Genomic DNA, 26,749 nt, shown 5'->3' on the forward strand with positions numbered 1-26,749 from the left:
GCATTTCAAAGCCAAGGATTACTAGTCTTTTTTGCTTGCTGTTACATCACTGAACATTGGCCGTTCCTCCTGGGAGGCGCTCTGTGTACATTGCTCTCAGCTCCCCACTTCTCTTCTTTGTTCAGTACTGGACCGCCACCTCTCACCTGCTGCCCTTATTGCGGTACTGGTGTTTCGCCTGTATTCTTTACTGTTTTCAGGCTCGAAATATTAAAAATTAATTTTTTGAATTTTCTTGTTTTTATTGGATTATTATACAAACACTGAGACAGAGAAATGCGAAAAACAAGTGTTACATACATTAACTGAACACGTGCGGGGTGGTTTCAGATGGAGCCACTGTGCAAAAAGTGTCGTCACTTTTTGTGGCAAGATAAAATGCAGCTCCTTTCAGCAGCACAGGGCTACTGGACAGAGGTCACACTTGCACCTGCCTCTGCGATGTTCCTGTTTTGTGCTGCAGCGTACACAGTGTCTTGAGGTGCCACGCATTGGTACATGCTTTACTTCTGTTGCATGTTTTTCTACTGCAACAACAGTTTTATTTTCTTTTTCTTTTTTTTCTAATGGCCCTTTACTCTCACTCACGGAATAATGCAAGACAGGATTTGTTTTTTTTTTTTTTTCTTTTGTTCGAATATCGAGATAGCGAACTCTCCACTGTTGTCAGTGACCCTGTCAGTGTGAGGCGGCATCGGAACAAATCCCTTCCAAAAGGCCCTTGTTCTGAGAGAGTACATCGTGTGACGCTGGAAATAGCACCAACTCGCACAGCTACTCATGTTCCCCTTAGAGTCGCAGTGGTTTCAAAAGAAGACACCACAATTATTATGGAAATAAATACGTATTTAATTATTGCCAAAACATACAGAGTATAAATTTGAGCAGGAGTCTTCCGTACCTAATCAATACGCAAATGGAGGCAAATTCAATCACAGTTTGAAAACAGTTGTCCACAGCATAGAAAATGGCAGCTACATTTGTTCGTCTAACTGCTAAGGTTGAAAACTATGGAGTTGTTCAAGCTGCAGCAGCGACTGGGCAGCATCTACTTGAGACTAGCGACGGGGAAACCCGGCCGGTTAAAACCGATACCGGTATTTTAGTTCTGAGTAATCGGTATTTGTTTGGTCTCGGTTACAACAGGTGTCTTTATTTTTTACGAACAACCCGGTATAAAGACCGAAATATAAATTGGCCACAGCAGCAGCGGTACAATTTTTAGTTTTTTAATACGCGTTTTTAAAGAACGAATAATTTTAATTCGTAAAATTTACATAGCTTTGAAGTATTGCATTATTATAGAAAATGGTGAAAAGCGACCAGTGCTATTTTAATAACAATACCGACGGAAACAAGCAACAAAGACATGGCGAAAGAACTGGTACGTCATTTCTGACACAATACCGCGCCTGTGGCTGTGTGGTGTGGCCTATCGGATGGTACGCGTGAACAGGCTGTGTGCGAGACCAGTCCCATCTGGTCCGTACAGTGATTTCCCACTGTCGTCGTCGGTTCGGTCACTAGTTCTACCACAACTAGTCTGGAAGTATTTAACGAAGCGTGGTATCAGGTAAGTACAACGCTCCATTTGCTTTAGAGGATTAAAAACAGGATGAGCCACAACAAACTTGCGATATGTGTAGAAAACCTGAAACTTAACACTTCATTCATACTTTACAATAAAAACATACAGCAGCTGATCTGCTAACTGTGTCTTCACAACATCCCTTCATCTGCTTTTAGCACCGGAAAACGGACAAATTAACACGAGAAAGAGACTTCAACTTCAGTTTTTACTCTCTAGTACTGAGGATAACGGAATGTACTCGAATGCTGGCGGAATTAGGTTAGAAAACGAGACAAAGTAGTGAATGAAATGATAATTAAATCAACACCCTAAGCTGTCGACAGGCGTTGATATACATGAGCGGGGACAGTTGAAAATGTGTGCCCCGACCGGGACTCGAACCCGGGATCTCCTGCTTACATGGCAGACGCTCCATCCATCTGAGCCACCGAGGACACAGAGGACAGTGCGACTGCACGGATTTATCCCTCGCACGCTCCCCGTGAGACCCACATAGCCAACTTAATGTCCACACGCCACATTCGTAGTGCCCCTGTCCATTACACTCATAACTCGTGGCAGGCAATCTTACCGAGTCCCGTAAGAGTTCGGCCAATGGGGGTGCATCCAGCACAGAAGAAGGAGGTCAATGGCCGGTTAGCCTTAACTATATGAAGACGGTATCTGCTCTCTCAGACATGTCCGAAAGAACAGATATACTTAAAGTAGTAGATGATTTTTGCTATTTGGGCAGCAAAATAACTGATAATGCTCGAAGTAGAAAGTGTATAGAATGTAGAATGGCCATGGCAAGGAAAGCTTTATTGAAGAAGAGGAATTTGTTAACATCGGATATACATTTAAGTGTCAGGAAGTCCTTTCTGAAAGTATTTGTATGGAAGTGAAACATGGGCGATAAATAGTTTAGACAAGAAGAGAATAGAAGCTTTTGCAATGTTTCTTAAAAGACATCATAGTCGCCGTTGACTATATAAAATATTTATTGCAATTTCGGCCTTATGGCCATTTTCAAGTTGTATTTGTTTTATATTCTGACAGAATGTAACTTTTGCAGTGTTACTTGAAAATGGCCATAAGGCCGAAATTGCAATAAATATTTTATACAGTCAACGGCCACTATGATGTCTTTTAAGAAATATTATATGGCTGTGAATCCCAACCATGAGAAGTTAATCTTTTGCAATGTGGTGCTACAGAAGAGTGCTCAAGATTAGATGGGTAAATGACGTAACTAGTGAGGAGGTAGGCCTACTCAATAGAATTGGGGAGAAGACAAATTTGTGGCACAGCCTGAGTAGAAGAAGGGATCTGTTGGTACGACACATTCTGAGGCATCAAGAGATCTCCAGGTTAGTGTTGGAGGGACACGTGGGAGGTAAAAATAGTAGGGGGAGAGCAAGAGATGAATATAGTAAGCAGATTCAGAAGGATGTCGGTTGTAGTAGCTATTCAGAGATGAAGTTCAAAATGGTTCAAATGGCTCTGAGCACTATGGGACTTAACTTCTGAGGTCATCACCCCCCTGGAACTTAGAACTACTTAAAGCTAACTAACCTAAGGACATCACACACATCCATGCCCGAGGCAGGATTCGAACCTGCGACCGTAGTGGTCGCGCGGTTCCAGACTGAAGCGCCTAGAACCGCTCGGCCACCCCGGCCGGCGGAGATGAAGAGGCTCGCACAGGATGGAGTAGAATGGAGAGCTGAATCAAAGCAGTCGTTGGACTGAAGACCACAACAGCAAGAGCAGCAGTGATTATTCGTATCGTCCAAATAATGGTAGAACACAGATTACAATATGGTTTTTCAGTAGAGTTTCAAAAAATTACGACCAATAGGAGAGCGCTGGTGATATTTTGTGGTATTCAACCGCCTATGACTTTTCGAGAAAAGTTGCGAATCGTGGACGGACTAAGTTTTCTTTTATTTAGCTAAATAATTTAATATTTCAGTCTGTGTATGTTGAAACTGAGCCTGATTTTTCAATCTTTGATGTAAGGCGGTGTCATAGTGATTAAAATTCTTCTGGGTATTATGCCGCGTCATTGCTAAAAACTAACAACAATAATAAACTAAAACCGACGTTTCGCCCGAGTCGTGCCTTGAGAAAGGCCGTTGCAATTCGGCCGAAACTTCGGTTTTAGTTTATTATTGTTAGTTTTTAGCAATGACGCGGCATGATACCCGAATTTTAATCACTATTTTCATTTTTTGTTCGATTTCTACGTTAATTACAGGAAATAATACGAACAGAAAACCGAAAACCTATTAAACTTCCTGGCAGATTAAAAGTGTGTGCCCGACCGAGACTCAAACTCGGGACCAGGAAGTTTCATATCAGCGCACACTCCGCTGCAAAGTGGAAATCTCATTTTGGAAACGTCCCTCAGGCTGTGGCTAAGCCATGTCTCCGCAGTATCCTTTCTTTCAGGAGTGCTACTTCTGCAAGGTTCGCAGAAGAGCTTCTGTAAAGTTTGGAAGATAGGAGACGAGATACTGGCAGAAGTAAAGCTGTGAGTACCGGGCGTGAGTCGTGCTTTGGTATCTCAGATGGTAGAGCACTTGCCCGCGAAAGGTAAAGGTCCCGAGTTCGAGTCTCGGTCAGGCACACAGTTTTAATCTGCCAGGAAGTTTCATATCAGCGCACACTCCGCAGCAGAGTGGAAATCTCATTCCGAAAACCTATTGTTTCAACGATGACTGCCATCCCTGCTCGACACGTAAATGGCTGCAGGTGCAGCTACTGTGCATACGCCACGAAGTGAGAAAATTCTTGGTGGCTTCAAACGGCATCACGTCGTCTGAAAGGGTTACTCGCCATCGGAGTAAATAATGGGACCACGGGGAGGTTTGGGACGTGTGAGGTGGTGGCGGCGGCTGACGTAACGGGGTCCAGAGCGTGCTCTGCCGGCGGCCGGTGAGCGAGACGCGGGCCTGGAGGGGTGGTGGTGGGGGCGGCTGATCCGCTCTGGCGAAAGTTCCGGCGTCCGGCGCGGCGGCGTCCGGCGCCCCCTCCCTCCCTCCCCGCCCCTCCAGACTCCTACGCCGCTGGCCACACCAGGTCCTACCCTGCACTGGCCCTATATAAGGGCCGGGCGCAGCCTCCACCGGCAGTCTCAGCGGACGTCTCCTTCGGACGTGATATCCACCTGACGCGATCGCACGCACGGAGTCATGAGGAGAGAGGTGAGTTGTCTATGCACATACACACACACCACCCCACACCAGCCACAAAAAAACCTTTTGGACCACTACACGGACTTGAAACCTTCTCCGGTCCCCAACTTCTATTCTGGGGAGGTACGCGAGAAAACTGGTACGAGCCGAAAATGCCGCCCAGGACTTTCTGGATAATGCTGAGGAGCGAGTTTCGCACAGAACAGCCTCTCCAGCCAGGGGGTGGGACCGCCACACGACCTGGAGCACGTGCAGTCACTATCGTCTTCACTACGAACACCTGTTTCGAGCAGCTCTCCACACTAACCTGTCCAGTCAGGACTCTCCAGTTCTGCACAGTCATTCCAGCTGTGCGACCATGTTGTCAGAAGCCTCTGCTCTCTTCCCGTGCCTGCTGCTGGTCCTTACCATTTACCACCCTGTTCCATCCGATGTATAGTTTACAGCACCTCTTTCTTAACTGAGAGAAATTTTCAGACTTAAAACTAAGTTCGCGAGTACCTCAAGGAAGCGTTGCAGGACCATAGTTAATAGAAAACATCACATCAAAAACACCTTCAGCTACCTATATTTCACATTTTTATTTTACTTATGCGACCATCTTAAGGCTCCGTGTCCGGTATGTAGGAAGTATTCAACATTATGTGCCATCGAAATAGCGGACAGCATTCAGTAAATGGTATCCGTACACTTTTTTTTTTAACAACGCGATCCCTTCGTTCAAAAATCGTTCATATGGCTCTGAGCACTGTGGGACTTTACATCTGACGTCATCATTCCCATATATAACTACTTAAACCTAACTAACCTAAGGACATCACACACATCATGCCCGAGGCAGGATTCGAACCTGCGACCGTAGCAGCAGCGCGGTTCCGGACTCAAGCGCCTAGAACTGCTCGGCCACTTCGGCCGGCCCTTCGTTCATCAGTTAGCCTCAAGATGGCGTAGCGAAACGCCGAAACGGGTTAGCACAAGCGAAATAAAATTTATAACGAAATAACAAGCAACCAGTTGCATAAAAAAAAATTAATTTCTTTGCCGGTTTCGGGCACTAAGTGAAGAAGGGCACAATGCGCCCGAAATCGGAAAACAAATTAAATTTCTTTTATGCAACTGGTTGCTTATTATCTCGTTATATACGACTACAATTGCTGAGGAAACATGAAATACTGAAAATAAAATTTGACATACAGACAGCTCAAGGTGTTTTGATTTGAAGTTTAACACTGAAGAGCCCAGGTCCCTCGGCCGTCGTGTATATAGATGGACTTACAGAGGGACAGCGAATACCATCGGAAGTTCCACGAAGCTTTTTCGCGGGTGCTGTTGTATACAGAAAAGTCGCTGGGGTACAAAACTACAGCGGTGACTGACCCTCAGTGTAAACAAATGTAACGCACTGCGTATACATCGACAGAAAGACCCATTCTCTAACGATTAAACGACTGCAGAACAACCGATGCAAGCAGTTACATCCATTAAATATCTAGGAGGTTGCATACGAAACGATTTAAAATTAATCGCAAGTAAGGTACATGCCAGACCGAGATTCAGGGGAAGAATACACTCCAATAGTACTGGTCATTCTGTGATCCGAACTAAATGCGATTGATAGGGGCAATAGAAAAAAAATCCAAAGAAGAGCAGCGCGTTTCGTCACAGGTTCATACAGTAAACACAGAGCCGGCCGGGTGGCAGAGCGGTTCTAGGCTCTACAGTCTGGTACCGCGCGACCGCTACGGTCGCAGGTTCGAATCCTGCCTCGGGCATGGATGTGTGTGATGTCCTTAGGTTAGTTAGGTTTAAGTAGTTCTAACTTCTAGGGGACTGATGACCTCAGAAGTTAAGTCCCATAGTGCTCAGAGCCATTTGAACCAAAAAAAACACGGAATACTCACAGAGATGATCAGCTCAACCAATCAAGCTGATTCCCTCGCCTGTATCACTCCCAAGTGTACCGAGAGGAATCAACAAATACATTGCTTCCTTCTACGTATATCTCCCGAAGAGACCATGAAGATAAAATCAGAGACATTGGAGCCTACACGGAGGCTTAGCAACTAATCCTTCTTCTCGCGAACCACATGCGACTCGAACAGGAAAAGGGGGGCGGGGATGACACTGGAATACAAAATACCCTCCTCCACACCCCGTAAGCTGGCTTGCAGAGTGGTAGTGTGTAGATATACATTTCAAGGTTGACACAAATCGCCAAATGAATTTACTAATTTGGAGGGTGAGGCTTAGATGCAGGAGAACAGGAGATCGTTGAAAGCCGTGGCCATGTTTCTGCGACATCATTCATTTCAATTTGGACAGCCAGTAGTACAAGAATGGTCAACATTCAATAAACCACAACGAGAAAAATACCTAAAAAATAGCCGCTGTTTGTTTTACATGTTTTCAGTCCTAAGAGTTCTACTTCACATGCACGTTACACCCCTCACTATTGTTACGAGTATAATAACATTTTCACTATGGGCTGTGTCATTCTGGATGGCTCCCCATGAAAATCACTTAAGTGTAATAGATATGGGCGTCAACGTTTCTCATTATTCACACGCGGTTTATCCACTTGAGCTGTGTATAACCGGAACACGACAAATTCAGCAAGTCTCTGTCGCAAACTCTTTATCCATGTTACTAGTCCCGAAATTTCCACAGGAACTTCCAGCATTAAGCTCTAGACCATTTCGCCCGTCTTTGGACAGGAGCGTATAAGTGCAACTTGGAAAGTGTAACAAGGGACGCTACTAACCTTGTGGCTAAGGGTTACTTATATTTGTGCATATTAACGTCACTACCAGGAGAGAAAAAAATATTTCCCGCTTAAAGTACTCAAAATAGTGTTATACCCTTTTACTGAAATAAATTTCTCACTGTGTCTGTAAGGGAGTGACACTATCCCATTTTTTCCCGTTACTGGACTTTTGGCTATTTGTGAAAGAGGAAGAATTTAGAGCCGGTGGAAGGCGACGAGTAGTAAAGACGGTTGTAGGGAAAATGGATGGTCGACACTAGTCTAGTGGGAGAATTCTAGGGAAGTGTAGTTCATTTACAAAAGAGACAGCGTACACAACACTTTTGTCACTCATGCTCCGATACAGCTCAAGTTTAATATTATCAATTTTACGGGATTGAGGTAGCCATTGTTATATTTTATCAGTAATAATTGGTTGTAATGAATAGTTTTACATCCTAAAGAAAACTAAACAACGCGTTTCGAGAAACAGTGCTGCCATAATCAGGTTCTCAGAATCAAGTGGTGAGTTTAAAACACTAAAAAGTCTTTGAAAATTATACTGTAAGAAACACTGAAACCAACGAGCGATTTTTATAAATTATTTTATTGTACCGTTACTAGTTTCACGCCTGAGGTCATCGTCAGATGGTAACTTACACTTTTTGCCATGTTATACGTTTGTGTCCTAAAATATAACAAAGTTTTTGTGATTGCTAGCCTCCGACGATTGGTTCAAGCCTGAAACCTGTGGCTGGTTGCAGTATTTCCTACAGGATAATTTAACAGAACAGATGCGGTGTTCTCTAACCAAAATCGGTAAAACAACTGAAATGCCCATCGCAAATGCTTCGGTAGAGTTTTTAGCGTTTTAACCTCATGATCAGGTTCTGACAACCTGATTATGAGCGCATTTGTCGTTGTGTGTAGCGCATAAATCGGTTGTGTGGTACCAATTGTTACCGGTCGAGTGTTTGGGATTCGCAGCAGGTCGGAATAGAGGAAGACATCGAAGCAAACAGGAGGCGTGCTGTTAGATTTGTTACCTAAACTTCGATCGACACACGAGTATTGGGAAAATGTACATCAAACTTGAATGGGGATGCCTGGAGGTAAGAATTTATTCTTATCTCCCGAACACTAGTTAGAAAGCTTAGAGAAGCAGCATCTGGCGATTTGGTCGCGCGGCATCTGTGGTCGGCAAGACAGGACGCGGTGACCCCGGGCTTGATTCCTTCCGAGAAAGCGGACCGCAGCAGGTGTCGAAGCCGGCCCCGCTGTCTCCGTCCCGCGCAGAGTCGCCATAAGCGGCAAAAAAAAAGAAGGAAATGGCGGAGAAAGGCGAGTGAGAGCGTGTCCTCCATGTCCCGCCGTGGCGTGTGTGTGTGTGTGTGTGTGTGTGTGTGTGTGTGTGTGTGTGTGGAGGTTTCGCACGCACACTGCGGGCCTCATCGTCAGGTTGCAGCTGCTCTTGACTTTCATCTGTCAACGGAGCGCGCTGCCTGGCAAAACACAAACACACACACGCACACGCACACACACACAACAAACACACACACACTGGTCCACCGCGGCGAAGGCTGCAGTAGCCATATCCATTCCACCGGACACGACCTGTGCGGGGGAAGAAAGGATTTCGTAAACCAGTCTTCGCTGTAGTGTTTACACGTCAGTGTCGAATCTGATTTTGTTTGGCCTGCCAGGTATAGATTTTTCTCAGCCTCAGGCGTTTTTCACCGAACATTTCTCTCATTTCGCCACGACATAAATACCTTCATAAATACCTTCACCAATGAGGAGGGAGTAGGATCTCCTTGCGGATATCCGTGACCTCGTAAGAGCGACTAGGAGCAGATGGTTAACCTTGCCAGTTAATACGTTCGAAACTGTTTCCTTGCACAAATCTAGATCGCTAGCGTTGTGGGAAAAGAAATCTGCAATGTGACCACCGTTAGATCATAATAGTACTCCAGTATTTAGGATGCTCTGAAAGGCTACAGAATTACCGAGTTGGTAACGATACAGTCACAATATTGGGCTCAAAAATCAGCAGACAATTTTTCATCCGCCAGTGATAATGAGCGAGAGCCTTTGTCACTAAGATAATCAATATAGTTGTTTAAAGATTGCCAGTATGCGGAACACTCCGTTCTTGAAAGTCAGTCCTACTATCATCATTCAGGAAACATATCAGCACTGGCGAACCACTTTGTAGTTCATAAAGACTTGCAGAGTATCGACAATCGGTGCAAGGATTTGCAGTTGCCGCTCAATATAAGCAAATGTAACGCGTTGAGGATAAAAAGGCAGAGAGACCCATTACTGGATGATTACACGATTGTAGAGCAATCACTGGAAGCACATACATTCTTTCAATACCTAGAAGTATGTCTAAGGGGCGGTTCAAAGTGGGACGGCCACATGAGACTATTTGATGGTAAGGCAGACGCCAGACATCCACTGGGAGACTCCTGAGGAAGTGCTGTCCACCCATACACAGGTAGCTTAGGAAGCCTTCCTTCGACCAGTACTCCAATATTTCTCGTCGCTCCCGGAGCCTCGCCAAGAAGATCGATAACACAGAGTAGATGCAAAGAAAAGCGGCGCGTTTCGTGACAGGCTCATGTACTAAGGGCGGAAACGACACGGAGATGTTGAGCCAGCTCCACTGCCAGACGCTGCAAGAGAAGCGTTGTGCATCTCACTTTCGTTTACTGTTAAGGTTCCAAGCGCATACGTTCATAGAGGAATCAACCAATTTATTGCTTACTGCTATGTGTATCTCGTGAAAAGCCCATGAAGTAAAATGAAAGAGATTACCGCCAACCGTTCTTTCAGCGAGCCATTCGTGACTGGAGCAGAAAAATGGGGAAGTGAGAGTGGTACTCAAAGTACCCTCCACCACACACCGTGAGGTGGCATTCGGAGTACAGATTTAGAGGAGAAGATACAACGAACTTCTTTCAGTTACATAAACATAATGTGTGACTTTCTGATCGGTGCAATCACTACAATACTCCTTGACGCAAGGCTAAACCATTTCGGCCGCTTTCATCATGATTATTTTACAAAGCAGGTATCGACCCGAAAAAACAATTGTGGTTGCGCGTGTGCATGTATGGGAATACAGACTCTTGGAGCTGAGTAGAGCAGGTAAACCTGTATTTATGGCATCGCAGTGTTTACAAAATGGGGAATTTTTTTTTCGGAACCCTTGTTTTGGTACGCCTGTGTGCAGAAGCGAAATAGGGATTTTCTTTTCTCGAAACACTGGTTTTGGGAGGGCCAAGTGAACTTAGTGACAGTAATGGAGAACTGTGATTGTGCTCTTCAGACACAGAGCGTTTCGGTGATATTTAACTTCTTCAGGAAGGACCATCATTGGCTCCACAGGCAGCGGCTGTATTTGACCCACGCATCTTTCGAGATCCAGAAGTTGGCGAACGGCGTAGCAAAGGTTGACTCTTTGTTCGTCAACTTTTGGGAGACACTAGACACAGTTCTGCACTGTCGTTTGGCAGACAAAATAGGTCCTTAGAGATCAAAGTAGTGAAAGTAGTTCCATAGTCGAGGAATGGGGGTAGGGGGACAGATGCCGGAATTGTGCGCAGCTGTTGTAGGCAAGGTGCTGGTGGAGGTGGTTCGCCATTGGCTTCCTCAGACTTGCTATGAGGCGTCAAGTGTGTACCTGAGTGGGGTGACGAGTGCTTGCACAGTGTAGTGATGAGATTTGTGTAGTTATGAATGACGGAGAGGGAGAGTTTGGAAACCCGCTGCCGGCTCACAGCCTGCTCCTCACGGGCGGCTCCGCCGAGGTTAGCGTTCCCATCCGACTTAAGGGTCACCATCAACAGCGGCACTTCACGGGACGCTACGGAATGCAGTCCAGGTCATTGGCGGAAAGGCTGGTGACCAGGAGCTTTACGCCACCAACTCATCTACCCTTGCTGGTCAAATGCAGCGAAAAAAAAACATCTGCCATCGGTATTCGAACCGGCTTACCTCAGAGTCGAGTGCCATCGCTCAGCAGCGTGTTGCCGGACACGGCTAAGGAGGCGGGTCCTTACGGGATTTCGGTGCAGGTTTTTAAAGTGGTCTCTATGGGGTAGCGCCGTCCAAAGAGAGGGCAGTGTTCGGTGCGCCTAATGGATCTACGGTATGGCTGCAAGTGTTACCTGATATTTCCTGTGGCTCTGCTGGCGAACGAACTCGTGAACGGGAGAGCACCGTTGTTGGGAAACTGTTACGAAACGGAGAGACACTTGCAGATCAACAGTTGTTGCTGACAGCAGCAGCTGGTCGCACACACATACGACGCTGTGAAATGGGCGTACTAGACCTGAAACACGCGCGACCTCGTTGGAATCCTCCGGGCTGAGGCGTCGGGTGCTCGGATAGCGCGTGCCAAAGCGAAGGCTACGAGACGAGAGCTACTGTGTGCAGGAAGCGCCGCAGAGGCCCTTGAGCAACACAGCGCGGCAATTAAAAGCGCCGGCGGCGACCCAGCGTTGCGTTGCGTCGCGGGCCGAGCGGAACTGGACTGGACGCACCGCTGGACTCCAGCTTTCTCCAGCGCTCCTCGCGTCACGCACGCTGCAGTCCAGCACCCGTCCCACTAGCTAGGAGCCTCCATATACAGGGTTTCCCAAAGTCTCTTCAGCGAACGTCTTGGAGTGATAGATCACGTCGTTAGATCACTTTTGTTAGATGCAAAATGTTCGCTGACTCTTCCCAGCGATGGTACACGTCTATTATAACTGGTCGTGCCTCTGACAGGCGCTGGGGCCTAGACAGTCTGCAGGTTGCGTATGCAGCGTGTGTTGTTCTGTAAGCCACTCGTCTATTCCACAATGATTCTTTAGATTTCCTTGTTGAAAATCACTGTGCTAGTTTACGGCGGTAGGCAGTTTGCAGATACGGCACACAGTGGGCACTCCTACTTCCATGAAATCTCGTCGCACCAGGGCCGGCAAATTCAATAAAAACATGCCTCGTATCGCTGGGACGTGACAGCGAACCTTTAGTTGGTTGGGCTGTTTGCAGGAAGAGACCAAACATCGAGGTCATCGGTCTCATCAGGTTAGGGAAGGACGAGGAAGGAAGTCGGCCGTGCCCTTTCAGAGGAACCATCCCGGCATTTGCCTGGAGCGATTTAAGGAAATCGGGATGGCCGGACGCGGGATTGAACCGTCGTCCTCCCGGACCTTTTGTTCCTAACGGAACTTGTTCCCCATCACATGCTATCGCACCGCTAGGCGTTTCATACAATACTTCGAAACGCCCTGTTTCCTTTACATAGAGTGATTCCGCTACCCCTACCCCTGGGTTTCATGCAACCCGCAACACATTCAAAAACCATGCGCAAAATCTTCATATTCTCTCTCTCGCTTTGCGCAAACTATTAGTGCTACAGAAAAAAACGAATGGGGCCTTTCTGTAGGAAATTTATACTAGTTCAGTATTGCACTAGAATAAGTTCCCACCAGAGGTCACGGATTTCGAGTTATTGAAGAGAAACGCCTTTGAGGGTCATTTTTATACGTTTTCCTTGAGTAATTCGAAAATTACAAAAAAGATCCTCTTCGTTTCTTCTAACACTTTGCACGTAGTAAGTGAGGCGATACGATAACCTTGCATGTGTTATTTGAAGTTATTGTGGGTTGCGTAAAACCCATCGGTAGGGGCAGCCGGGTCATCCTGTAAACACTGCAGTCTCCTCCACAGGGGTCAAGTGCTACCGCTGCGAGTGATCGTACTGAGAAAGGCAACACACCAACTGTCTCTTTAGTGTAGTGGGACGTAATCGAGTTAACGTGCGTGCCGCTCGAAAATTAAATTGGCAAATGACACATTAAAGCAGTAGATGGGTTACGTTATTTGGGCAGAAAAATTGCACGGCTGATGACAATGGATGACAGTGCGCTTTGTAAGCCGGGCCACAAATGTTCGCGATTGTTTTGAAGAACCATCTGGACAATTCGAGCCAATGATCTGGTTATCCAGATCGCCGGGCACGAATCTCACCGACCATTCGTGCGACATAACTCACAGGTCAGTTCGTGCACGGGCAATACTTTCGTAGTTATGCATGGCTGTTTCTGCAGGTGAGCGCCAACGACTTGTTGAGCTCATACCACGTCAAGTTGGTGCAATATGTGGCGCAAGAGACGGGTCCGGGACGATATTAGGAGGTGTCCTTTGACTTTTGTGACCTCCGAGTAGAACATGCTTAAGAATATCGCCTTTCATCCACAGAGTTCAATTTCGGTCACCTGTGCGTCCCTGCTACACTTTCGCACGAGCTGTGTGACTGGGTGTGGATCGCTTGTCAGCCGGCCTTTGCTACCACCGTACACTCGGTCCGCCACAGCAAAGACTTACCGCCCCTGGCCGGCGTCATAACAGCCGATGAGGCGGCTCCATCAGGCGCGCGAATTACGGCGGTCGTTAAACCGCCGAAGAGTAAACACGCGCGCGGCAGCTAATGGGCGCCGTGCCGGCCATTATGCGAAAGTAATTGCTGGCCCGTCCAAGAGCTGTCGGCAGCGGTGGGATCGAGACGTCTGGCCGGGCTCCGCCATCGGGATGAGTTTTTCCCCTCTCCAGACGGGTCGTTTGCCGAACCGACCAGACTTCCCGCGTAGACATTACTTTTCGTATACAAGTCAATCTTAGGGAATACCTCGTAAAATGGTCTTTCCAGGGATAAAGTAGAACCGATATTGCCCGCAAAGTTGGAATACAGCGCCGCGTTCCTTTTGGCGATGAAGCACAGTTAATAGCTGGGCCGGCGACTGCCTCTTGCCGACGTCTCTATCAAGCGTCCGGGAGGAGAAATAGGCACGCTACTGAACTGCGTTCGTAAAATGAGAAAATAGGAGATATAACTTACAATACTACGGTTTTGATTCTCTCTCTCTCTCTCTCTCTCTCTCATTCATACATAAACAAACTGTATGATACTCGTCATTATGAAATTTTCGTAGGCAAAGGCGTCCCCAGCGACAACTCAGTCCACACGGTCCGCGGTTTGGCACCAGTCCATATCGCCAACTGTCTAGGAGGGATTGTTACGAGGAATTAAAGGTGGAAAGACAGACGGCAGACCTGGGAATGTGGAGACCAGTATCGGTTAAGATACTGCAAGAATTCTGAGAAAATCTCGTTCATTAATGGAGCAAGTCGCTTAAATTTGAGCAGTTGTCGAGTACTGCTTGCCGGTGAGGGCCCCTAGTAACACAAATTAACGGAAGGTATAGGGAATACTCGACACGTGAGAGCTAAGGAGATGCTCAGCGGAAGTCTGTGGCTGACGTAAGAGAGGCGTTGCGCATCACGCGGAGGTTGGCTGCTGAAATTCCGACGCAGTACGTCACATGTAGAGCCTGGCTGTGTATTACGCCCTCCCATACACTTCTCGCAAGATTACCGCGAAAGCAGTACACAGAGTCTGGTGGTTGAATGCGAAATATTCCAAGTAACCTGCTGGGTTACAAAATGTAGATGTCGACGGACGTGAACCGTGTCAGGCTGGGATGTGAGTCTGCCATCGCCCACACTCGGACGACTGCGTTGATTCACAGTGTCTCCGACAGTGGCATCTCTACATCTTCACCTACATCTGTATGTCAGAACTTCACCAGTCGCCTAATGGTGTGTGGTGGACGTACTTCTGCCCGCACTACCGTTCCCAAATTTCCTGTTCATTTCGCTAATCTGCTTCTACGCCAGTACTGCGCAAATCACTTGACGGTACACAGCGGAGGGTACTTCTGGTACGACTAACTGATCGCCCCTTTCCTGTTGTGGGAAGAATCACTGTAGCGGAGCCTCTGTATTTAGATCTAATCTCTCGACGTGGTCATTTCGGGAGATGTCTTAGAGAGGAAGTAGTGTGTTGTCCGATTCTGCACTGAAAGTTCTCCGGAGCAGTTTCGATAGTAAACCTCTCCGTGATGCAGAACGCCTCTCTTCTAACGTCTGCCACTCGAGTTTGTTGAGAGCCTCTGTAACGCCGTCGCGCCGACTAAACGATCCCGGGAGGAAACCGTTGGATCTTCTCTACCTCTTCTATCAGTCCTACCTGGTATGGATCTCATACTGACGAAGAACACTCAACAATCGGTCGAACAATCGCCTTATAAGCTACTTCCTTCGCCGATGTGTTTTATATCCTTAAGATTCTCCCTATGAATCTGTCAGGGATCTGCTTTTCCTATTATATGTTTTATGTAGTGATTCCACTTAAAGCCGCTCTGGATAGCTACTCCCAGATATTTTCCTGTAGATTCTTTTGTCAGCAAAAGGGTAGTTGTACAGTAGTGGATTTCTTTTCCTCTTATGCTATATATTATTGAGGGCCAATTCCCAGAGTCTGCGCTATTCATCAATCCTCTGAAGGTCATTCGTTGAATCGAGACTGTCTTCTGATGTTGCTACTTTATTCTAGTCAACCACATTTGCGAACAGTTTTAAACATCTCCCGACGCTTTCCACTATAAACATAACTCGTATCACACTTCCTTGCGGTTCTCCGGAAAATACCTTGTACCAGTCATTTTGTTTCCTATTCCCCTCACAAACACAGCGAGGGAGAAGCGACCGACTATATGGCTCCAAATGAGCCCTAATATCCTAAATTTGTCTTTATTGTCCTTGAGCGGAATGTACATAGGTTGCAGCAGAATTGTTCTGCTGTGAGTTGCAAATGCCTGTTCTCTAAATTTTCTTAACAGTGTTTCGCGAAAAGAACACCGTCTTCCCTACAGGAGTTGCCATTTGAGTTCCCGAAGCATCTCGGACGTACCATTAAGAAATCTAGGAGACCATCTCTGAATTGCTTCGATGTCTTCCTGTAATCCAATCTGGTGGGGATCCGAAACATTTGAGCGGTAGTGGAGAACGGGTCGAACTGGTGTCCTCTAAGAGGTCTCCTTTACAGATGAACTACACACATTGTTAAATCTCTCCCAAGGAGGCCGAGCGGTTATACGCGCTACAGTCTGGAACCGCGCGACTGCTACGGTCGCAGGTTCGAATCCTGCCTCGGGCATGGATGTGTGTGCTTTCCTTAGGTTAGTTAGGTTTAAGCAGTTCTATGGGACTGATGACCTCAGAAAAGTCCCATAGTGCTCAGAGCCATGTGGACCATTTGAATCTCCCAAGGAACCCAAGTCGACCACTCACGTTCCCTACCACAATTCTCACACGCTCATTCTGTTCCTTGTCGCTTTGCAACGTTACGCCCAGATATTGAATCCGTGTGACTGTGTCAAGGAGCACAGTACTAATGCTATATTCTAAAGTTACGGGATTGTATTTCCTACTCGCCTGCGTTAATTTACAGTTTTCCACATTTAGAGCTTAATGTCATTCATCACAGTAACTAGAAATTCAGTCTCTGTTGGTCCATCACGGACAGCGGACATCGGCCGTTTTAGTAATGCAAATATAGGAATACGGAATCTACCTGCTGACCTTCATCCACAGTTCGCAAGGTATAATGTGATGAAAGGACAGTCTGAGTTTTGCAGGCGCGATGCTTTCTCAGTTCGTGCTCATTTGTGGACAGAAGGCCGCCTGCTTAGCTGAGTCGTTACGTGTTTGCCTACCATGGAGCGGGTCCGGGTTCGAGTTCTGACTGGGGACTGCGTGGTGTGTTGCCATCATCATCATCTCATGTCCGCCCCCGGTAGCTGAGTGGTCAGCGCGACAGAATGTCAATCCTAAGGGTTCGATTCCCGGCTGGGCCGGATATTTTCTCCGCTCGGGGACTGGGCGTTGTCCTAATCATCATCATTTCATCCCCATCGACACGCAAGTCACCAGAGTGGCGTCAAAGCAAGAGACTTGCACCCGGCGATCGGTCTACACGACGGGAGGCCCTTGTCACACCACATTTTTATCATCATCTCATCATCATCGACACGCAAGTCACCCAACGTGGCGTCACCGGAAATAAGACTTGCAACCACAATGCCACGCGATCATTTCATTTCAGTTTGTAGTGGACAGAAGCCCATCTGTGTGAAGGAATCTCACAGAGATCACGATTTCTGAGCCTGAACCGTGTTCTGTAGCTGTACAATGTCAGCCTTCACACACTTCAGTCCGTGGAAGGGGGAGGGAGGGTACCCCCGGGTGCGAACCGCGTGGCCGCTAAGTGGACAGGCAACCGGCCCAGTTCCCACCACTCTCCCAGCCTGGGGAGAGACACAGAGGCCGCTCTTGTCTGGGACGCCGCTAACCAGCCGGCCCGTCTCTCTCTTTCTGAGGTCCCGCTGTTTTTCTTTTCCTGTCACAGTGCGGTACTTTCGCGCCTCGGGCGACGCGACCTTCACCGCTGAGTCAGAACTGTCGTTGTGTGACGGTGTTACGTGTCTGGCATTCCGCTACGCCTCCTGTTTTTTGGTCCCCGAACCGCAGGAGCGTTGCGGAACGGAGCGAAACAGAACCGGGTCGCTCTAGGCAGTCACTGTGGCCGCGGCGACCGCTCTGCCGTAACAGCGGGTGTTGGCGTTTCGGACGAAAACAGTCCCTCCTCAGGCTCGGGCCGCCTACTTTCTCTAGCTACAACGCAACGCGTCCGCATAAAAACAAACGTCCGAGATATTCTTTAGTATTGGTCAACGGTCGGGGTCCCTTACTTAGTACGATACACAGGGGAAATGGAGCAGATCCTAGCAAGAGTAACGTACTTCTTGGAAACATCACGACTGCCGGAGGGCTGACCCACTGCACGCATGGCTCACGCATAGTCTCCGTTGCAGGTTGACTAACAGCTTCTAGGGTGAAAAAAATTTTGATTTTCAGTACTGCACATAATCAATGACAGAATTTGAAAATTCAAAACGCTCTCTACTCTACTCATTAGGAGATACAATGTTATGGTAATGGTTTTAACAGAGTAAGAATGGACATAGAGCTAGAAACTGTGGACAAAGTGTCCCTTGTACACAGCCATCTGGCAACCTTCTGTTGTTCTACTTGGGCGGACTGGTGTGTTCATCCCTTGCAGATGCTCAGTCCGTGTTTCAGCTCCGTCCAATCATCACGTTATTTTGGAGAGCGCCTTCAGTTAAGTCGTGCTTTTCTTACGAAACTGGAACACCGGAATTTAGAGCAAAGTTATGCCCTCAAGTTTTGTGTTAAACTTGGGGAATCCGCGAGTGTGACCTTCGAAAAGTTGAAACAGGCCTCTGGGGAACATGTCTTATGAACAGCACAAGTTATACCGGTGGCACAAATCATTTCTGGAAGGCCGAGGACACGCTGGAGATTATCCTCGCTCATGGAGACCTAAAACTTCAAAAGCCGACGGAAACGTTCACCGTGTTGGTGCTCTTGTGAGATGGGGCCGACGTTCTTTGCCCAAGACAAACTGTCAACCAAGAGTCTCACCGAGACGTCCTCCAAAGGCGCAGAAAAGGATGGACCGAGTGAGACTGGATACTCATTATGACAACGCCTCATGTGACACGCCCCTTCCATCACGGAATTTTTTGACCTCAATGGGTATTCTTGTTCCTCCGCGCACCCCTCCCCACCTCCCCGTATTCATCTGACCTGAGTCCTTGAATCTGTAAAAGTCTCAAAAGGATGTCGTCCTGGGACTCTGCAGAACATTCAAAGGAATGTGACAGACACTACAGAGGCCCCACCAGTTGAGCATCTCAGCGCTGCTACCGAGACTCTGCCAATACATAGCCGCTACTTTGAAGGTGTCAACACCATTGTTTCAAAAAAATAAGAACTTTGGCAGGTACACAAGCAGTCTCATTACTGTTCCCACACACTTCGCATACATCTTATGGCAGTTCTGCTCACGAGGCGCCAAACACCCGAATGCATTCACTGTTCTCACGCAGTCTTTGACAATGGGAGAGCTTAGCGACATCCAATAAACTTCGTACATAATTTCAAACCATTACGAAACCTTTTTCCGCTGACATCCGCTACAAAATGATGACAGCAACGTAGTTCACCGCTTAATATATTTTCGCTGTTCATTCAGTAAAACTTGGGCACCCGGTATGACGTTTTAATTTATTACTTCTCTACTGCTGACACCTTTGCAACACATTTTTTGTGACAGAATCCCATTTTGGATCATCCGATGTAGCTCCAAAATTATATCACTGCACGACACGCAGTTCACGCGATATGAAGTCATAATTTCTGAGACGCGTGAAAAACTTGCTTTTGCTTAAAACGGAGTCCAAATTATTCTCACCATTCTCACCCACTTTATGGTAATGGGACCCATTACCACTTCCAACAAACTGTAAATATAATTTCAAACCTTCGATATAGTTTTCTACCGTTTGTATCCTTAACGTCAAACGTTTAGCATAGTAAATGATCTGTAATGTAATCATACGTTTGGAGCTGTTTTATACGCGGGCATTCGATTATTTAAAGATCAGGAGATAGGTCAGTTTAGTGGTCGTTTACTAAGCGCGAGAGCTTCACAGACATATACGACGTACACCAGTAACAGGCACTACAAGAGAAGCGTTTTCCATCACTCATTTTACTAATAGGAGTCCCAGACACAACGCACGGAACATGTTACTTCTTCGAACATGTCTCCTGCGAAATGGCAACGACGAGAAAATCGGCGAAACCAGAGTTCATACGTGGCTTTATCGACCGACAAGGCAGTTGTTCCTCTCCACACATACTTCGCTAATGAATGAAAAGCGCTAGTTTGCTTCTGTTCTACAATAGCGGAAGATTCAGTTAACTTTCCGAATGATTGAGGGAGAGAGGAAAAGACAAAAGTACCCTCCGCAGCACAGAGTAGAGTGGTTTGACGACTACAGATGTCGTCGCACAGGATGTGCTGATCTGTTGTCTCGCAGTGAGTGGGATGTAAAAAGATTACGGACGTGCTGGTCGAACTTTAGGGGCAGACGTAAGTCAATAGAGTTCAGTGCCGTGGCGACACACGCCTGCTTACACTGTCCTCTCCCTACTTTGGCTCCTCTGAAAGGATCTCAGTGGACTTTCTCAGCGTGAAGAAGCGTGTTTTTGCGTCTTCAACCTTCTACGGAGCACATTTAACGCTCTGCATTCTCTGTCTATCTCTTCAGCAAATGTACTTACGTACTCATTTTCTCTTCTTTATATTTTTATTCTTTTCTTCCACTTCTGCCAGATTAATCCTCGATGCAAGATGTTCTACTCGATTCGCCCTCACTTGTTCAACGAACTTGCCGAGCACATTCACTAGGCCACCAACTGAACTCCCGCTATTCCCCTTACATCGTTTAAAAGTATATATGACGGTAGTATCTGCTCCCAAAAGAACAGTTACCGTGGATGACCATGCAGCTTTGCTAGAAATGAAATGATAATTAAATGGACACCGTAGCTGCAAACAGGCGTTGATGTACTTCATTGGGGACATGTTGAAAATGTGTGCCCCGACCGGGACTTGAACCCGGGACCTCCTACTTACATGGCAGAGGCTCTGTCCATCTCAGCCACCGAGGGCACAGAGGATAGTGCGTCTGCAGGGACTTATCCCTTGCACGCTCCCCGTGAAATCCACATTCCCAACATGTCCACACCACTACATTCGTAGTGCGCCTAGTAGATGTTTGCCAAGTACATCAACGCCTGTTTGCAGCTAGGGTGTCCATCTAATTATCATTTCATCGTTTAAAAGCGCTAGCTACTAAAACACACGCCACGTGACTAAATTACTGTCTCAGTCTCAACCAGCCTCTCTGTGAAGTAATCAGCGGAGGACAAGGCAGCCAGTCCACTTCCTGGATATGCGTTTAAGTTTTTGCTGTCTGCACGAAGGGTCATCTTGCAAAAATTTAGTAGGACGAACTCAAAGGCATCAGTTACTTCGTCGGGCGCTGAGAAATTCTACAATATGTGTTCGAAAATGGTTCAAATGGCTCTGAGCACTATGGGACTTAACTTCTGAGGTCATCAGTCCCCTAGAAGTACTTAAACCTAACTCACCTAAGGACATCACACATATACATGCCCGCGGCAGGATTATAATCTGCGACCGTAGCGGTTCCAGACTGTAGCGCCTAGAACCGCTCGGCCACTCCGGCCGGCACAATATGTGTTGGTGAGAATAATACTTTAGAAGTGACGAGACTCCCCTTGCCTTTCCTGGGCAATGAGCTTACTGCTGAGCTATCAAGTGGCTGACCATCCTCAGTACTGCTTCGGTTCTGCCGTTAGCGACCTCTTACCGTACAAATTCCAAGGGTGGTCTCGTGGGTGTCTTTTCTCCCTAGTGTACGACATTGCCTGAAATTTTCTACTTCGTGTTACCACCCGCCCTTGGTCCCAGCCCCACATATAAACTTGTCTATTTTGTCTACGATCTCTTGCAAGATAACCACATCGTCCCTGTAGCCCCTAATGAGGACTCTTGTACGTGCTGCCTATGATGTCTCCTGACACGCCCGCGCCCTCTGTTCGCAGACGCTGTTGGTCCTGCTTACCGTCGCCCTCGCGGCAACGGTGGCGGCCGAAGACTCGCAGGCGACCAAGGAAGACGAGAGGACCAAGCAGGCGGAGGAGGAGATCAGCAAGACGCAGAAGAAGCGCGGCCTCCTGGGGCTCGGCTACGGCGGCGGCTACGGCTTCGGCTTGGGCATCGGCTATCTGGGCGGCGGGCACGGCCTCTACGGGGGCGGTGAGCTGCTGGGAGGCGGCTACGGAGGCGGCCTCGGCGGTGGCTACGGAGGCGGCATCGGGGGCGGCTACGGAGGCGGCTTCGGCGGCGGCTTCGGAGGCGGCTACGGAGGCGGCCTCGGCGGCGGCTTCGGGGGCGGCTACGGCGGCGAAGTGAAGACGGTGACGGTGACGCAGAAGGTGGGCGTGCCGGTGCCGCAGCCGTACCCCGTGCACGTGCCCGTGGACCGGCCCGTGCCCTACCCCGTGGCCAAGCCGTACCCCGTCGAGGTGAAGATCCCCGTCGACAGGCCGTACCCCGTGCCCGTGGACAAGCCCGTCCCCTACCCCGTGGAGAAGCCCGTGCCCGTGCCGGTCAAGGTGCCCGTCGACCGCCCCTACCCCGTGCACGTGCCCGTCGACAAGCCCGTGCCCTACCCCGTCGAGGTCAAGGTGCCCGTGCCCCAGCCCTACCCCGTCCACGTGCCCAAGCCCTACCCCGTCGTCGTCGAGAAGAAGGTGCCCGTCCCCGAGCCCTACCCGGTCGAAGTGAAGGTCCCAGTCCCGCAGCCCTACCCGGTCCACGTCAAGGTGCCCGTCGAAGTGCCCGTCGACCGCCCGTACCCCGTCCACGTGAAGGTGCCCGTCGACAGGCCCTACCCGGTCCACGTCCCGCAGCCCTACCCGGTGGAGAAACCTTACCCCGTCCCCTACCCGGTCGAGAAGCCCTACCCTGTCCCGGTCAAAGTCCCGGTCGACCGTCCTTACCCGGTGGCCGTCCCCAAGCCCTACCCCGTCCCCGTAGAGAAACCCGTCCCCTACCCCGTCGAGAAGCCCGTGCCCTACCCGGTGGAGAGGCCCGTCGCCTACCCGGTCAAGGTTCCCGTCGACAGGCCCTACCCCGTGCCCGTGCCGAAGCCCGTGCCCTTCCCGGTGGAGAAGCCCTACCCGGTCCCGGTGGAGAGGCCCGTGCCCGTGCCCGTCAAGGTGCCCGTGGAGAGGCCCTACCCGGTCCCGGTGAAGGTCCCGGTGGCCGTCCCGGTCAAGTCGCACTACGACGGAGGCTACGGCGGCGGATACGGCGGAGGTGAGAGCATCGTCTTTGGCGGCGGCTACGGAGGCGGTTACGGAGGCGGCTACGGAGGCGGTCTGGGAGGCTACGGCGGCGGCTACGACGGCGGCTACCATCACAAGTAAGCCCCGAGGCACCGTCAGGGAACCTCTCCGCATCGCCGACCACATACCTCACCACCATTACGAAGACACCACCTCGAGCATCGTCGCCAGTCGTCCGGACCGCGCCCCCACGTCCCTGATAACACCACGTGAGGGCCGTGCAGACGTCTTGCTGATCATCATTCCTCGCCATTGTTCCTGCTCCTTGAGTCGCCTCACACATCTAACTGTCACGCACCCCATGTCTCTAAACTCTCATCTGCATGTACCTGTACCAGTGGCTATGACCTGACTCCTGGTGGAAAATTCCTCCATCTGTCACTCTCTCTGTCCAGATCTGCTACCTTACCCACAGAGCTACTCGGAAGACATTAAAAAAAATAATCTAGTCCGCTAACGAGATCTTCCGATGAAGATGCTCAGCAGTTGGCACCGATAACCACTTACACACAACTAAGCTCTTACTTCTATCTTCCAAACGGTACAGATCTGGGCACGCTGCTTCCACCACGCCGTTTCTATGGCTTAGAACAGACCCTGGCCACTTGCTGTTTCCGCTGGCGGAGTCGCTGTGCACAGACGCCAACTTTGAACCACCAACGCCTCTGCACAAACTTCCTCGCGAGCGAGTAAAGAGAGAGAGTCCAGGTTCTGTTCGAAGTGACGGTCGTACGAGATGCCATCCAGTGTAATACGAAAGGCTCAGGGGCACCGCAATGTGCAATATAACTTATTAAGATCTCTCAGTCGTTGCGCGAGCCTGAGAAATCTACATACCAGAAGGGTCCCTGTATAACCGAACGGTACAAATGTGCTTTTGTGTTACTTGTAGCTTCCACTCATGTCTCACGTTTTATACTTAGCACTCATCATCTCGTTTTGTGATAAGTTATGTTTATATGTTCACATGTATTTTTATATCTTGCAAATAAAAAAATACCAAATATTTCTTACAAAAACTCTGATGTCATCTGCTTTATTTGTGGATTCCTCTAATGCAGTTCCCTGTACCAAAACCTATTGAATTCATTTTTGGAAACAGAAATTTGGACTGATGATTACACTTATCTGAGAATGCTGTCGAATCACTGCCGAGTCTCTGTAAATAAAAGGCAATGTCCCGACTAAATGACTCACTCAGGCACTCACTGACTAATTCATCACCGTTCACCCCAGACCACTGGATAGAAACTTGAAATTTGGAGAGGCTATCTATGTTATACTGTAGGCATCGCTTATGAAGCAATTTTTTGAAAATCGTTTCCTAAGGAAGTAAAAAAAAAAGACGAAAAGCTTTCTGAAAATATGTCACTGTAACGTGAATTTTTAAGCCAGACCGACATAACTGGCATTTGGGTTCTCGGTCAGAAACAAAGGGACACCCGTTTCACAATTTTTGGAAATTTAACGCCTGTGGTGGTGAAATAGTGGGGTAGGTTTTCTCGACAATAAACCATTATTGACGACACAACTAAAGAATTCTTAAAGGTACATCTATGGAAACTGGTATTTGACTTCTCTGTTACAATTTGAAAAATACGTGTCTCATTGTTCTTGGAAATTCACTCTTTAAGGAGGGTGAGATAGAGGAATGAATAATTCATGAAATATTTCATTATGAAAACATTTTAAATCTAAATCTATGAAAATTTGAATTTGGCTTCTTGGTTAGAAACAAAAAATAGTGTTTCACTGTTTTTGGAAACTGAATCCCTAACGGCGTGAAATAGGGTCAAACAGAATGACTGGCTCATCATGGCTTAGCCCAAATCCGTAAGGATAGAAAACTGAAATTCGGAGAGGGTGTGGATTTTATACTGTAAGCGTCGGTTCAGAAGGGACTGTTCTAAATTCCACTCGTAAGGGGGTGGAATAAGAGACAAAAGGCTTTTGAAAACGTCGCTATTAAGGCAATTTTGAAGCTGAAACTACCAAAATTTTGATTCCTCAATCAAAAATAAAAGACACACACGTTAGGGTATTTTTGGAAATTCTACCATTAAGGGGACATTGTACGTGAAATTCGTTGAAATTTGACATTTCCTGTTTTCTACTCCATAATGTACTTTGAGCTTACCTGAACATTTTGGTGTATAATACATTAAAATCAGACAGTTGTGAGGCCTTTAAATAATATCTTGAATGTTGACGTGTGACTCTCAAAGTTTCGTGGCTGCGTATATACTGGCACAGTTGAGCAGTCGTATCTTGGGAACCACAGTCTAGAAGGCTGAGTGTGTAGTGAGCGTGTAGAACGTGTCAAGAATAAGATGGGAACACGTCTGTGTAGCCTAAAAACCAAGCTGGGTCACACAAAACTGTCTGATGCCAAAACAATAAAACGTGCTGGGAGACTAATGGACAAAGTAATTGATGAATTACAGGAATATTATGGGAAGGCCATTGAAGATGAGCTGTGTGGAGCACTTTCTGTCATCGAATATCAATCGATGAAAAGCCATGTCATGCTTTGTGTCCACCTCTACCAAACACTTGATGTAAATATAGGCAAGCTGAGTAATGGAGGCAATCAAACATATTTACAGAGATTTGGCTACTGAAGAAGTGTTCACATGGGAGGACCCAGAATGTGAATAAGTGCTTCAATAATGTTGTGTGGTGCCGTGTGCCTATAAATGCATTTGTTGGCCTTATGACTCTGAAGTTAGCACTGTCTGATGCTGTAATAACTTTTAATGGAGGGAACTAGAGAAGGTTCTGGAGAAGTTAGGGGTAAGATTTGGACAGAACACAGCTAAAGGACTGCGGGAACTGGGTGAGCATCGTTTACGTGAAGCAGAGTCATCTGCTCAGCAAATGACAAAAGAAGCGAGAAAGAGAAGGAGGAGGCAGGCACTGGGCTGTTGTGACACTGATCAAGACACAGACTATGAGCCAGGGCAATGCTGGGTAAGAGAAGGTCCGACACGATGTGATGTTTAAAGTATATATGACGGTAGTATCTGTTCCCGAAAGAACAGTTACCGTGGATGAGCATGCAGCTTTGCTAGAAATGAAATGATAATTAAATGGACACCCTAGCTGCAAACAGGCGTTGATGTACTTCATTGGGGACATGTTGAAATGTGTGCCCCGACCGGGACTCGAACCCGGGATCTCCTGCTTACATGGCAGACGCTCTATCCATCTGAGCCACCGCGGACACAGAGGATAGTGCTTCTGCAGGGACTTATCCCTTGCACGCTCCCCGTGAGATCCACATTCCCAACATGTTCACACCACTACATTCGTAGTGCGCCTAACTGACGTTTGCCCATCATACTTCTTTCTGGAACAGATACTACCGTCATATATTGTTAAAATATGGCTTCCCGGCCATTGACCTTGTGCGAACACACACGCTATGCCCGAACTCGTACGGGACTTGGTAGATTAATCTGCCACGAGTAA

At 47.8% G+C, this 26,749-nt stretch overlaps 1 protein-coding gene and 1 non-coding gene across 3 annotated transcripts; one reads left to right on the forward strand and one right to left on the reverse strand.

The window, feature by feature from the left end:
- The first annotated feature begins 4,661 nt into the window (after positions 1–4,661).
- On the forward strand, positions 4,662–24,297 carry LOC126109647 (uncharacterized). 2 transcript variants are annotated; one of them, XM_049914697.1, is made up of 3 exons: positions 4,662–4,779; positions 21,971–22,223; positions 22,284–24,297. In XM_049914697.1, exons 1-3 carry the CDS (start codon positions 4,768–4,770, stop codon positions 23,357–23,359), a joined length of 1,341 nt encoding a protein of 446 aa, XP_049770654.1. In that variant the 5' UTR covers positions 4,662–4,767; the 3' UTR covers positions 23,360–24,297. The 2 variants fall into 2 exon arrangements, with proteins under 2 accessions (XP_049770654.1, XP_049770653.1); XM_049914696.1 differs by having other exon boundaries at positions 21,971–24,297.
- Positions 24,298–26,427: 2,130 nt separating this feature from the next.
- Trnat-ugu (transfer RNA threonine (anticodon UGU)) lies at positions 26,428–26,502 on the reverse strand. The gene has a single exon. It is a non-coding gene; the product is annotated as a tRNA-Thr (tRNA).
- Positions 26,503–26,749: the final 247 nt, after the last annotated feature.

Source organism: Schistocerca cancellata, chromosome 12 (assembly GCF_023864275.1).
Source record: "Schistocerca cancellata isolate TAMUIC-IGC-003103 chromosome 12, iqSchCanc2.1, whole genome shotgun sequence".
Classification (NCBI taxonomy): Eukaryota; Metazoa; Arthropoda; class Insecta; order Orthoptera; family Acrididae; genus Schistocerca; species Schistocerca cancellata.